General features: G+C 47.0%; 1 protein-coding gene across 10 annotated transcripts in view; it reads left to right on the top strand.

Moving 5' to 3' along the window:
• SGSM1 (small G protein signaling modulator 1) overlaps positions 1 to 14,549 on the top strand; it is a 99,445-nt gene that overhangs the window by 21,712 nt on the left and 63,184 nt on the right. For 6 of the 10 annotated variants that reach the window (XM_049865756.1, XM_049865753.1, XM_049865747.1 and 3 more), the window contains 6 exons: positions 562 to 637; positions 4,941 to 5,103; positions 8,404 to 8,556; positions 10,985 to 11,052; positions 11,344 to 11,489; positions 11,624 to 11,755. In XM_049865756.1, coding sequence (XP_049721713.1) covers positions 562 to 637; positions 4,941 to 5,103; positions 8,404 to 8,556; positions 10,985 to 11,052; positions 11,344 to 11,489; positions 11,624 to 11,755 — 738 coding nt within the window. The other 4 variants (XM_049865751.1, XM_049865752.1, XM_049865755.1 and 1 more) reach the window with 4 other exon arrangements.

The raw sequence follows: 14,549 nt of genomic DNA, 5'->3' as shown, positions 1-14,549 counted from the left end.
TGATCACCAGGTCTTTCTTCCTAGTCTGTCTTAGTCTAGAAGCTCTGCTGAAACCTGTCTAACATGAGTGACCCTGCTGGTATTTGAAATACTGGTGCCTTGGCTTCCAGCATCATAGCAACACTCAAACTTGCACAGTATGACAAACTGATGGGTAGGTGATGGCTAGAAGAGACAGACAAGGAACAAATAAATGGAACGTGGTGAGTGCTCTGAAGGAGTTGCCATAGGTGATACGATGGAGTAGGAGAGCTGTCTTAGATAAAGTGGCCAGGGAAGGCTGCTCTGCAGAGATGACGTTTGGTGTGAAACCAGCAATAAGGAGCCAGCCACGCAAAGAGCCTGAAAAAACAAGTAAAGCATAAAGCTTGTAGCAACTGCAGGCCTCATGCCTGCAGAAGACACGGTGAGGACAGTGTGGTAGCAAAGCATTACCAAATCATCACAGACAGCCCGCAAAAGGATCGATGCAGCCTTTGTCAAGTGTCTGCAACCTTTCTGGGGTGTCTGCACCATGGGCCTTGCTGGGGCGTCCCCTCTTCAGCCACCTGTGTCTTCCAGGTGAAGCAGATCATGGAAGAGGCCGTCACGCGCAAGTTTGTCCACGAAGACAGCAGCCACATCATCTCCTTCTGTGGTGAGTCAGTGGCCTGTGGCCTTGAAAAGTGCCTTCTTTCTTTGCAGGCTGCCTTGTGGAAGTGACATCTTTGAGCAAGGGTTCTCACACCATTTTTTCTTTGTAACTCCGTAGTTATTTTCAGATTCCAAAGGGACTCTGTTGAAAAATATGGAGAAGAAATTAAAAATGACTTCTACACCCCCATGAAGGAGCTCTGGTGGTGCAGTGGTTCAGCGCTCGGCTGCTAGCCGAAAGGTCAGCAATTCGAACCCACCAGCAGCTCCATGGGAGAAATGACTTGGCGATCTGCTCCCATAAGGGTTTCAGACTAGGAAACCCTGTGGAGCACCTCTATGTCCTATAGGGTTGCTACGAGAATTGACTCAATGGGAATACCATCACTGTCCCCATGAGGTGCCTGGATGGTGCAAATGGTTAAGCACTTGACTACTAAGTGAAAAGTTTGACTGTTCAAACCCACCCAGAGGCACCTCGGAAGACAGGCCTGGCAATCTGCTTCTGAAAAGTCACAGTCTTGAAAAACCCTGTGGAGCACAATTTTACCCTACACACATGGCGTCACCGTGAGTCGGAATCAACTCATTGGCAGTTGGGCTGGATCAACCCCACTAAGAGGTGACCCTGGTTCACGCTGGAGGTGTTGCCTCTCCGTCCCCGTGAGTTCTGTTAACACTGACTCTCGCTCAGCACAAGGTAAGAGTGGTTTTACATCTGAGGAACAGAGTTAGTGTTCTTTACTCTCCCTGCCTAAGGTTGTTGTAAATCGGGAGCAGATGGATGGAGACTTTAAAACAAAATAGGGAGTTAAGAGCCAGTGACACAACCTGAGGAATCACGTCCAGCTGTCTCAGCAAGGGAGACAGGCCCAGGGCTCAGATTGTGACTCACCCCCAGCCAGCTCTGCTGACGAGGTTCTAGAAATAACCGCATTCCCAGGTCCCTCCCGCACTTTCACAGTGGGTGGACACACGTGCCGTGCATGTCCCTGGAGTCAGGATTCAGTTTAGTCAGCGTGTACATGTATGTGGGAGTGTCTTTTTTTTTTTCTCCCTGAAAAGCTTCTTAGTGAGCCATTGGAGTGTCTCTGAATGAGGACATGCTTCCCTCCTGTGACCTTGGCTCTATGGAGAGGCCTGAGCAAGGAGACCGGGCCAGGTCATCAGCATCTGCCAGATGGCTGAGGGCACCACCAAATGGGCCCACAGCACGCCATGACTTTGGAGTCCACTGATGTCAGTTCATCCCATGTGCAGCCAGAGAGGCCTGGAATCAGATCCCATCTCTGCCACTGCCTTGTCACATGACTTTGGGCAAGATTTTTTTTAAGTGAAATATGCTTATTTAAATACAAATAGTCCCCGACTTACAACATATTCAGGTTATGATGAACTGCCCTTAAACGACCGTCTGTTTTTTGTTTTTTTTACGTCTCATCATTAGTGGTATATACTACATACAATGTCGCTGCTTGTAATTTGCTGACGTCATCATTCTCAGATGTTCACTCTTGGATGTTCAATGTTATGATTTACTGTTCAAAAAACTGCCAAATAGCAGGCTGTGAAAAAAAAAATTAAGTATTCAGCTTACATCAGAACCAACTTAGGATGGAGTCATTGGAACGGAACCCCATTGTGAGCCGGGGTCTACCTGTATATGATTCCACTTAGATGAAGTACCTATTGTTGTTAACTGCCGTTGAATCGTCCCCCAACTCGTGGTGACCCCATGCACAACGGGATGGACCATTGTGATCCATAGGGTTTTCCTTGGCTAGTTTTCTAAAGTAGATCACCAGGCCTTTCTTCCTAGTCTGTCTTAGTCCAGCAGCTCTGCTGAAACCTATTCAGCATCATGGCAACACACAAGCATCCACTGACAAACAGGTGGTGGCTGCGCATGAGCTCATGAGCTTCTTCTGCAAGGAAGGCTCAAATTGAATTCTACCACTAAACCGCCTCTGCGCCAATATGAAGCCTCCAGGATAGGCAAATGAACAGAGACAAAAGTAGATCGATGGTTACCAGGGACTGGGCAGAGGGAACCAGTGGGAAGTTACTGCTTCATGGAGACTGAGTTTCTGTTTCAGGTGGAGAAAATTATAGAGTTGGTTGGTGGTGGCGGTTACACAGTACTGCGAATGTAATTAATGCCACTGAATTGTACACTTATAAATGGTTAGAGGGGCAACTTTTATGTTATATATATTTTTTTAGCACGATAAAATTATATGTATATAATCCCAGCTTTTTGTTTCCTCCTGGACATTTTTATTTGAAAATAAAAGAATAAGCATGTCCATTTCAGAACTTGCTACCTACCAATGAAAAGACTTAGAGGAATAGAAAGTGATAAAAATTACAGTAATTCTCTAACTCTGATCAAAGTTTATGGGTGGGAGAAATTTGATGACACTTAATCGAGTTCCTGGGTAGTAGAAATGGTTAATGCCCTTGGGTACTAACTGAAAGGTTGGAGGTTTGAGTCCACCCAGCAGTGCCTGGGAAGAAAGGCCTGGTGATTTGCTTCTGAAATGTCATAGCCATTGAAAACCCTATGGGGCACCGTTCTACTTTGACCCACATGGGTTTGCCATGAGTCAGAATCAACTCGATGCCAATGGGTTTTTTTTAAAAGAATCTTCTTGAGGTTTCTTTTGTCCATTGTTTCTTAGAGGCCATTGTCAGAAAGAATTGAACAATGCCTTCATGAAAAGCACTATGTACGTAAATTAAAATTAAGATAGTTAAGAGATCCTCACGCAGAATATTTTAAATCCATGAGCGCATTAGGCAATATGTGGGCATTTGTTCCAGGTCAAGTAATTGCTGACAAAAAAACTAAAGACAGGTGATGAAACCAGAACTTTTCACCTCCTATCACAGCAAGGCCTTGGCCAAGGTCCTAACCCTTGGAGGGCTGGTTTAGCTCTTCTGTGAAATGGCAATGACCAGAGGGCTTACTTCATGGGTTTTATTGGGAGGATTAGGTAAGGCGAATGTTAGCACTGGCCAGACACCCAGCAGGTGCCCATTGAGGAGTAGCTTACTTACTAAGTAATATACTTACTTTTGCAAGAAATATTGATTAGGCACCTATTGCAGACCAGTGAGGATCCCTGGTATCACAGTGGTTAAGCACTCTACTGCTAACCAAAAAGTCAGCAGTTTGAAGCCATCAGCTGCTCTGTGGGAGAAAAGGCCTGGCAATCTGCAGCAAAGATTACAGCCTAGGAAACCCTATAGGGCAGTTCTACTCTTGTCCCATAGGGTGGCTATGAGTCGGAATCGACTCGACGGCATACAACAAGAGCTTACCAGGGCAAGCTCTTAGTCTACTGTGCAAGCCAGAAGATAATAGAGGACTGAAAGTACCAGGAATAAGATACAGCTGTCAGAATGCGCTGCACAGAGCCTGTTTCCCAGAAGGGAATACTGAGGCCCAGAAAAGGAAAGTGATTTTCCTGAGATCACACAGCATGTTATTGGTAGAGCCCAGGCTACAACCCAGGCCTCCTGATGGAGGAGGGCTGGGCAGGGCCTCCAGGGAGAACAGAGAAATGGGAAGGCTACAACTGTTCAAAGGTCCTTGTCGGGACCACAAATCCGGTCCTGGATTTGAATCCCGACTCCAACACTTTATTTGCTGGGTGGCCTTGGACAAATCAGTTCACCCTTCTGAGCCTCCGTTTCTGCATCTGATAAATGGGGATCCTTTTGGTTTCTTCCCTGGCTGTGGTGAGAATTGAATGAGATCCATAAATGTTACCTGTTTCTGCAATCACTATAATAGTGATGATGATGAAGGTTCTTTAACTGAGATAAAACTCAGCAGCCATGTGGTCCAGTTATTATTATAATAATAAAAATGTTCATAAAGCACTGTATGCCAGGCTTTGTGCTATGTGCTTTCTGTTCGTTTTTTCCACCTCATCCTAACAGTAACCTTATGAGGTCAATGTTTATACTATCCCCATTTTACAGATGAGAAAACTGAGGGAAAGAAAGGCAGTAATTTCCTACAGTCACACAGCTGGTGAGTGGCTGGGAGAGGATATGAGCAGAGGTGGTCTGACAGAGATGGTCGGAGTGCGGGCTCACCCCTGAGCGCTCTTGACCTTGTAAGGGTGTGGCAGTGGGGGCGGCGTACACGCTTTTCCCTATGATCCTGTTGTCACCATTTTTGTGAGTCTCAGGACCCTGGCACTCCAAGGCATCTCTGTCTGACTGAAGCTCCAAGCTGGGCTGGGTGCTGGAGAATGTGGCCAGGGCAGGGCCTGCTGACCACTGTGTCCCTGCAGCGGCTGTGGAGGCGTGTGTCCTGCACGGGCTGCGGCGGAGGGCAGCTGGCTTCCTGCGCAGCAACAAGATCGCAGCTCTCTTCATGAAGGTAGGCAAGAGCTTCCCGCCGGCCGAGGAGCTCAGCCGCAAGGTCCAGGACCTGGAGCAGCTGATCGAGAGCGCGTGAGTTCGGAGTGAGGGGTAGGGACATGGGATGCAGGCAGGGACATTCCCCCAGAGGGCAGCCACCCTCCTCCCCAGCTCTGCAAGGCCTTGGCTATAGCTCAGTGCTCCTTCCAGCACTTTCTCCATTAAGTCTTCACTGGTCTTTCTGCTCCTCAAACTCTCCAGACTCTTTCAGTCCTCAGGGCCTTTGCACGTGCTCTTCCCGCAACCTGGCTCACCCTTTATCCTGATCGCCTATGGCAGGCACCTTGTCATCATTCAGGCCTTCCCCCAGCTAAGTAAATTACAACCCCTCATGTTCTCCTTCATGTCACCCTGTTTATTTTCTTCCCAATTGTTACCACCATCTCTAATTATGTTTTCATCCACTTGTCTGTTTACTGTTTACTTGATTGCTGTCATCTCCTCCACTTGACTCTGAACTTCATGATGGTAGGGACTACATCTGTGTTAGTCCCCATTATGTCCCTAGAGTCTGGGGCAATGCTTAGCATCTGGTAAATGCCCAAGAAACAATTGTCTGATGAACAGGGGCTCACTGTGACCAAAGTAGAATAGAGCCAATGTGGTCTCTGTCCATGTGGACCAGATGCTGGTGCCTTGGGCTAAAACTCTCTCCATTGAAGGGGAGGTGGTTTCACTTACTCATCTTGGTGGCTGGTTGTGTGTGTTGGGGGAAGTTCGTGGACTGAGTGGGCGTAAATTAGCGCCTTCTGCCAGAGCCACCCCCCGGAGTCCTGACCTCACAGCCAGACCCCTAGATTTCAACCTAGCTGATGGCAGTGACTGCCCAAGCACTGTGTTGTAAAGGACTCTGAAGCTGTGATTAAGCCTTGTGGGAAAGAGTGCATGGATTGACTGGACATGTCTGTCTCAGGCAAGGTAAGGGAGAGAGGGACATGTGTGCCACGTGTTCACCGTCTCTGCCTGGGTGATCACCGTGCTTCACTGCAAGACAAATGGCCCCTTTCCTTGCACTTCAGCCCCTGCCCATCCAGGGCTGCTGGCTGGGTTTGACTCTGCCAACTCCTATTAGGAATCTGACTTCTCAGCCACATGGTTTCCGGGGCACTTCCCAATTCACCTGCAGCATTCCCAGGTGATTGCTGATAACATCTCAAAGGGCTCAACCTTCACAGACCTTAATATTGGGAGTGACTTTCTAATGGAGGGATTGGAGATGCCCATGCCAGGTGATAAGAGAGCCATTCATTCGTGCATGCACTCACTCCTTCATAAACATCTTTTTAAAAAATAAAAAAACAGTGACCATCGAGTCGACTCTGGCTCATGGGGACCCCATGGGTGTCAGAGTAGAACTTTGGCTCCACAGGGTTTTTAGTGGCTGATTTTTTGGATGTGGATATCCAGGCCTTTCTTCTGAGGTGCCTCTGGACTCAAACCTGCGAACTTTCACTTAGCAACCGAGCGCCGTAACAGTTTAGATGACCCAGGGGCTCCCTGAACATATTTTCTGCACTCCTACAATAAACCAGGCACTGTGCTAGGCCCTGAATACGCAGAGATAAGGAGAGACCATGCTTGCCACATCATTCAAAAACCCACAGCCATCAAGTCAATTCCGACTCATAGCGGCCTTGTAGGACAGAGTAAAACTGCCCCTGTGGGGTTTCCAAAGCTATAATCTTTACAGAAGCAGACCGCCACATCTTTCTCCTGCAGAGCAGCTGGTGAGTTCAAACTGCTGACCTCTTGGTTAGCAGCCCAGTACTTAACCACTGCACCACCAGGGCTGCTTTGCTATATGATAGACACCCAGCAAACATTTTATTTTAAAAAATAAATGAATTCCTTAGTCCATGCCCTCAGGGTCCTGTTCCGGAGGGAAGGGGGCACAGAAAAGTGAAGAGGAAGTTAAGCGCCTGAGGCTGAGGGAATATAGATGAGGATACCCTCCTTCAGTTTTGGCTGGTCCCAGAGTGCTTCCTGTAGGAGGGGTTGCCCGTGCTGAGACCTAAAGACTGAGAAGGCGCCGGCCCAGGAATGAGGAGGGGAGAGGGGCCAGGAAAAAGCAGCAGGAAGAAAGACAAGAACCTGACAGCCTCAGATATCTGCAAATATCTCCCTCTGGCAGATCACCAGGTGAGAAAGGAGTTATGGTAAGGGGAGCCGTTGGAGAGGTGAACTGGGGTAAGGCCATGGAGCACCTTGCCTGTCATGTTAAAGGACTTGCACTTTATCCTAAGGGCAGTGGGGAGCCACCAAAGGATCTATAATCTGAGGCTTCTCTTGGCCAGTTCTCCTTTCCAGTGAGAGGGAGAGAGGGAGGAAAGGAGAAAAGGACAGAGGAAGAGAGAGATCTGAGAATCTGGCTTGCACATTAGCAGTATATGAAAGTGTCTTTTTAACCACATCTTTGTGCACACTGGGTATTATTATTTTTTCAACTCCTTACCCATTTGCTGAGGTCCCTGGGTGGTGCAGATCTCTGGTGGCACAGTGGTTACAAGCTTGGCTGCTAACCAAAAGGTTGGCAGTTCGAATCTACCAGCGGCTCCCTGGAAACCCTATGGGGCAGTTCTACTCTGTCCTGTAGGGTTGCTGTGAGTCAAAAGTGACGTGACGGCAATGGGTTTGGCTTGGTTTTTTTGCTGGGTGGTGCAAATGGTTTGTGCTTAGCTGGCAGCTGAAAGGTTGGCAGTTTGAACCCACCTGACAGTACTGTGGAAGAAAAGTCCTGGCAATCCACCTCCATGAAGTTTACAGACAAGAGCACCCTATGGAGCTCAGCTCTAGTCTGCATGGGGTCACCGTGAGTCAGAATCAACTCAATGGCACAAGATAACAGCAACCCATTTGCCAGAGCAATATGGTCCCTTGTTACTGGTTTATTTGCCATTCCTTTCTTTCTTAGAGAGATTGAACATTTTCTCATTTGTGTATTGTTGTTGTTAGGTGCCGTTGAATTGGTTCCGACCGATAGCAACCCTGTGTACAACAGAACGAAACACTGCTCAGTCCCGCACCATCCTCACAATCATTGCTATGTGTGGTGAGCCCCTTGTTGCACCCACTGTATCAGTCCATCTTGTTGAGGGTCTTTTTTGCTGACGCCCTGTTTTACCAAGCATGATATCCTCCTTCAGGGACTGATCCTTCCTGATGACATGTCCAAAGTACGTGAGACAAAGTCTCGCCATCCTCACTTCTAAGGAGCATTCTGGTTGTACTTCTTCCAAGGCAGATTTGTCCTTCTGCCAGAAGAAATTTGCATATTAGTCCTGTGGATTTCCTATTTTCTGAACTGCCTATTTTCATCCTTCACTGGTCTCGAAGGCGGAACCAGATCCAGGGCCTCCAGGAGAATGTGCGCAAGCTACCGAAGCTGCCCAGCCTGTCCCCCCTCGCCATCAAGCACCTGTGGATCCGCACAGCCTTGTTTGAGAAGGTCCTGGACAAAATCGTGCATTACCTTGTGGAAAACAGCAGGTGAGAAGGATCCTGGGTGTGCTCTGCCTTCGCCTGCTGGCCTTTTTGGGAATTGCACCCTTCTCAAAGCCGCTTTCTTTTTCCCCCTGACATGCATTTGATTTGAAAGTCATTCAATAAAGGCCCCTAGATATCTGACCCTGAACTAGGCTAGCTTCGAACCTTGGGAAGATTCAAGTGTTTAATATCAGTGCAGGGTATTTGGATTTAGGGTGGGGATTTCGAGAGCAACGGTGGTTCAGTGGTAGAATTTTCGCCTTCCATGCATGAGACCCTGGCTCAGTTCCCAGCCTGTGCACCTCATGTGAACCACCACCTGTCTGTTGCTATGATGCTGAACAGGCTTCAGTGGCACTTCCAGACTAAGATGAGCTAGGAAGAAAGGCTTGGCAATCTACTGCCAAAAATCAGCCAGTGAAAACCCTACGGGTCACAGCAGTCTGACTTGACTGCAGCTAACAACAACAACATAGTTTCCTGTAACCAGCACCACAGTGAGTATACTGAACTGTTCCTGAGAAATTCATCTCCTCAAAGAAACTCCCCTGCGCTACCCCTTAGGGTCACATCTTCCTCCCTGCCCTACCTGCCGCTTTTTAAGGTAGCATTTCCAAGGCTTACCATCACACAAGTGCTCATTTTTTGGCATGGAAATGAAGTGGTGGTGTGGAAAGTGTCTCAAAGTATTATTTTTAGGTTTCACACCAAAATATATAAACTTGATATGGAGCCTGCCCAGGGCATGTCAGTACTAGCTCTTTCTGGTTGACAGGAGATCTCTTTGGGGTAAAATTACAATGATGGTGCTGCCATTTAGTGAGTCCTTCCAGTGTCAGAGCCTGGCAGGTGATTTCTGTCACAGTCTCGTTTTACAGTTGAGGACACTGAAGCTCAGAAAGGGGAGTCCCTGCCCAGTGAGGGAGGGAGTGGCCGAGCTGGGCTCCCACCCAGGCCTTTCTGACTCCAGACTCTGTACCCTTCACCCTGCAGTATGATAAGAAGAGCGGAGCAAACTGGATGCAGCCCAAATCTGCACCCAGCTGCTGTGTGGCCTCCAGGAAGTCACTTACCTTCTCTGGGCCTGAGATCCCTCAGGAGGTCTGAATGAGGTCCTTTTCGGCTCTACAATTCTCTTAGTTTCTAGACTATATGAGGTTCTTTTTTAGAGCAGTATTAACCAAAAAGTCAAACCCGTTGCGATTGAGTCAATTCTGACTCATAGCCAACCTATAGGACAGAGTAAAACTGCCCCATAGGGTTTCCAAGGACCAGCTGGTGGATTTGCACTGCCAACCTTTTAGTTAGCAGCTAGACTCTTAATCACGGTGCCACCAGGGCTGCAGGGCCATATTAAGTTTACAGAAAAACAGTGCATGAAATACAGAGAGTTCCCATATGCCCCCTCTCCGCCCTGCAGTTTCCCCGTTATTAACATCTGGCATTTGTTTGGTGGTACAGTGGTTACAGTTGATGAGCCAGTGTTGATGCAGTGTTATTAACTAAAGTCCCTATTTAATGTTAGAGTTCATTCTTGGGTTGTGCAGGTCTATGGGTTTTGACAAATGTGTAATGTCATGTGTCCACCATTACCGTATTTCACAGAATAGTTTCACGGCCCTAGACTCTATGAATTTTCAAGGAATTAGAAACCACAACACAACAATGAAGGAGCCCTGCTGGGCTCCAAAAGGTCAGCGGTTTGTACCACCAGCTGCTCCATGGGAGAAAGATGTGGCAGTCTGCTTCCATAAAGATTACAGCCTAGGAAACCCTATGGGGCAGTTCTACTCTATCCTGTAGGAGCTGTATGAATCAGAATTGACTTGAGTGCACCGGGTTTTTTTTTCGTTTGTTTGTTTTTTAACACAACAACTCAAAACAAAACAAAACTCAACACAAACATCATATTGATGGTATCAAAGTTATTTTGAAAAGCCAGAGGCCAGGGTATATATCTGAGCATCTCAGGCCAGCATCACTAACATTAGTTATCAGGGCCAGAAGGCCTGTAAACACAACCTTTCAGTACACAGCATAGCTGAACAATGTTTTATTGCCCCAGTATATTAGAAGCGCAGACATCGTCTGAGCCTCTAAGCAACTTCCTGTCTGAAATGGAAAATGCGGGAGAAGCGGATAGAATCATTCAGGCCTAGAAGCCTTCTAATTATTATTCTTGTTAACTCTAAAAGAGCTTATCATGACCATATATTGAGCTAAGTGCTAAGTGCCTTAACCTATTCTCTCTCTCTCAAAAGTCCTTTCAAAGGCACTATGAGATATGTTGTTATTATCCCCATTTTACAGATGGGGTAGCTGAGGCTCAGAAAGGGATTGAACCCACTTATGCCTGCTCTTACCCACGAGGCCATAGTAGACACTCTGCTGGTCTCTGTCCAAATCTGCATGTCCTTTCCCCTCTTGCTAGTAAATACTATGAGAAGGAAGCTCTCTTGATGGACCCTGTGGACGGCCCCATCCTTGCGTCTTTGTTGGGTGAGTGTTTGGGTGCTCTGAGCTTCATCTGCAGTCTCTGATGTCTGCTCATGGGGGCACCTCTTAAGGGTCTCTTTCACCTCAACCCAGCCTCGCCCATCAAACTGGACCGTTTCGCCATCTCTTGCTCTGAGAGCCTTGTTCTGATTTCTCCTTATCAGGGCCCTGGGGCGGGCAGCCTGCCTACCTGCCTGCTGGGTGAGGGGTAGTGAAATGGGCAGCCCATCTGGTGGTAGATGGGAGGGTGGACTTTCTAGGGCCGCTGATTCCCAGCCCCCCTATGCTCTGCAGTGGGGCCTTGTGCCCTGGAGTACACCAAGATGAAGACTGCGGATCATTTCTGGACTGACCCCTCAGCCGATGAGCTCGTCCAGAGGCACCGCATCCACGGCTCACACCTGCGACAGGACTCGCCCACCAAGCGTCCAGCCCTCTGCGTGAGTGAGGTGCCCAGTGGCACCTTGGGAGGGAGTTGGGCTGAGGCCGTGAAGTTGGTAGGTAGGTGGGGAATGAGATGGGGGCAGTGAAGGTCACTCCAGGCCTTGACCTCCTAGCTCCCCCACAATTCCAGATCCAGAAGAGGCATTCGAGTGGTAGCATGGACGACCGGCCGTCCCTCTCCGCCCGTGACTATGTGGAGTCCTTGCATCAGAACTCCCGTACCACCCTGCTCTATGGCAAGAACAACGTCCTGGTCCAGCCGGTGAGAGACCATCTCGGATCCACACAGGGTCACCCACTGGGGTCTGGCTCCACGTTATAGGGAAGGTATTCATTCTGGTTCCAGGCTGCTTATCCACTTATCCATTTGTCCATCTACCCACTCAGCCACCCACCCATCCATCCATCTATCTTCTAGTTTCTCCAGTCAGCCAGCCCTCTGTCAATCACTACATCCACCCATTCATCCATGCGTGCATCCACCCACTGGACATCTGTCCACTATCCACATTTATATCCATGTAGTCAGAATCAACTCGACAGCAGCGGTTTTGGTTTGTTTTTTTTTGGTTTTGCACCCATCCATCCACTCACTTACCCATCCATCTGCCCACCTACCCTTCTATGCATTCGTCCATCTGCCAATATCTCTAGCCAGCCAGCCAGCCAGTCAGCTCTCTTGTTGTTGTTGTTGTTAGGCACCGTTGAGTTGGTTCTGACTCATAGTGACCCTGTACAAGAGAATGAAACATTGCCTGGTCCTGTGTCATCCTCACAATCATTGCCACTATGTCAATCCATCTCACTGAGGGTCTTCCTCTTTTTTGCTGACTCTCTACTTTACCAAGTGTCTTAGTCATTTAGTCCTGCTATAACAGAAATAGCACAAGTAGAGGCTTTAACAAAGAGAAATTTATTCTCTCACAGTCTAGGATGCTAGAAGCCTGAATTCAAGGTGCCAGCTCCAGAGGAAGGCTTTTCCTTATCATCAATCTTCCCCTGTTGAGGAACTTCTCAGTGCAGGGACCATGGGTCCAAAGGACAGGCTATTCTCCTGGCTCTTGTTTCTTGGTGGTATGAGGTCCCCTGTATCTCTGCTCACTTCTCTCCTTTATATCTCAAAAGAGATTGGCTCAAGACACAATCCAATCTTGTAGATTGAGTCCTACCCCATTAACATGACTGCTCAGAATCCCACGTCATCAACATCATAGAGGTAGGATTTATAACACATAGGAAAATCACATCAGATGACAAAATGGTGGACACTCACACAACACTGGGAACCGTGACCTAGCCAGATCGATGCACATATTTTTGAGGGGCACAGTTCAATCCATGACATCAAGCGTGATGTCCTTCTTCAGGAACTGGTCCCTTCTGATAACAATCCATGACATCAAGCATGATGTCCTTCTCCAGGAACTGGTCCCTTCTGATAACAAACCCAAAGCACGTGAGACAAAGTCTCGCCATCCTTGCTTCTAAGGAGCATTCTGGCTGTACTTCTTCCTAGGCAGATTTGTTCGTTCTTCTGGCTATTCTGGTGTATTCAATATTCTTCACCTACACCATAATTCAAAGGCATCAATTCTTCTTCAGTCTTCCTTATTCATTGTCCAGCTTTCACAAGCATGTGAGGTGATTGAAAATACCATGGCCTGGGGCAGGCATATGTTAGTCCAAAGTGATGTCTTTGCTTTTTAACACTTTAGAGAGATCTTTTGCAGCAGATTTGCCCAATACAATATGTCATTTGATTTCTTGACTGCTACTGCCATGGGCATTGATGTGGATCCAAGTAAAATGAAATCCTTGACAACTTCAATCTTTTTTCCCTTTATACTGATGTTGCTTATTGATATGGTTGTGAGGATTTTTGTTTTCTTTATGTTGAGCTGTCATCCATACTGAAGGCTGTGGTCTTTGATCTTCATCAGTACGTGCTTCAAGTCCTCTTCAGTTTCAGCAAGCAAGGTTGTCTCATCTGCATATAGCAGGTTGTTAATGAATCTTTCTCCAATCCTGATGCCACGTTTTTCTTCATATAGTGCAGCTTCTTGGATTATTTGGTCAACATGCAGATAAGTATGGTAAAAGGATACAATCCTGACACACACCTTTCCTGATTTTAAACCACACTGTATCTCCTCGTTCCATTCAAACAACTGCCATTTGGTCTGTGTACAGGTTCTACACGAGCACAATTAAGTGTTCTGAAATTCCCATTCCTCTCAATGTTCTCCATAATTTGTCATGATCACACAGTTAAATGCCTTTGCATAGTCAGTAAAATACAGGTATTCATCTTTCTGGTACTCTCTGCTTTCAGCCAAGATCCATCTGACATCAGCAATGATATCCCTCATTCCATGTCTTTTTCTCAATCCAGCTTGAATTTATGGCAGTTCCCTGTTGATGTCCGGTAGCAACTACTTTTGAATTATCTTCAGCAAAATTTTTTTTCATGTGATATTAATGATATTGTTTGATAATTTCTGCATTCTGTTTGATCATCTTTCTGTAGAATGGACACAAATATGGATCTCTTTCAGTCGATTGGCCAAGAAACTGTCTTCCAAATTTCTTGGCATAGATGAGTGAGCGCTTCCAGCGTTGCGTCCACTTGTTGAAACATCTCAGTTGGTATTCCATCAATTCCTGGAGCCTCGTTTTTCACCAGTGCCTCTGATGCAGCTTAGACTTCTTCCTTCAGTACCATTGGTTTTTGATTATATGCTGCCTCCTGAAATGGCTGAACGTCGACCCATTCTTTCTGCTACCAGTTCTTTTTGCTACAGTGACTCTGTATATTCCTTTCATCCTCATTTGATGTGTCCTGCATCGTTCAATATCTTGCCCATAGAATCCTTCAGAATTGCAACTTAAGACTTGAATTTTTTGTTCAGTTCTGTCAGGTTGAGAAATGCCAAGCATGTTCTTCCCTTTGGGTTTTCAAACTCCAGGTCTTTGCACGTATCATTATAATACTTTACTTTGTCTTCTCGAGCTGCCCTTTGAAATATTTTCTTCAGCTCTTTTACTTCATCATTTCT

Source organism: Elephas maximus, chromosome 22 (genome assembly GCF_024166365.1).
Source record: "Elephas maximus indicus isolate mEleMax1 chromosome 22, mEleMax1 primary haplotype, whole genome shotgun sequence".
Lineage (NCBI taxonomy): Eukaryota > Metazoa > Chordata > Mammalia > Proboscidea > Elephantidae > Elephas > Elephas maximus.
Note: the sequence above shows the minus strand (reverse complement) of the source record. Positions and strands in the feature narration are given on the sequence as shown.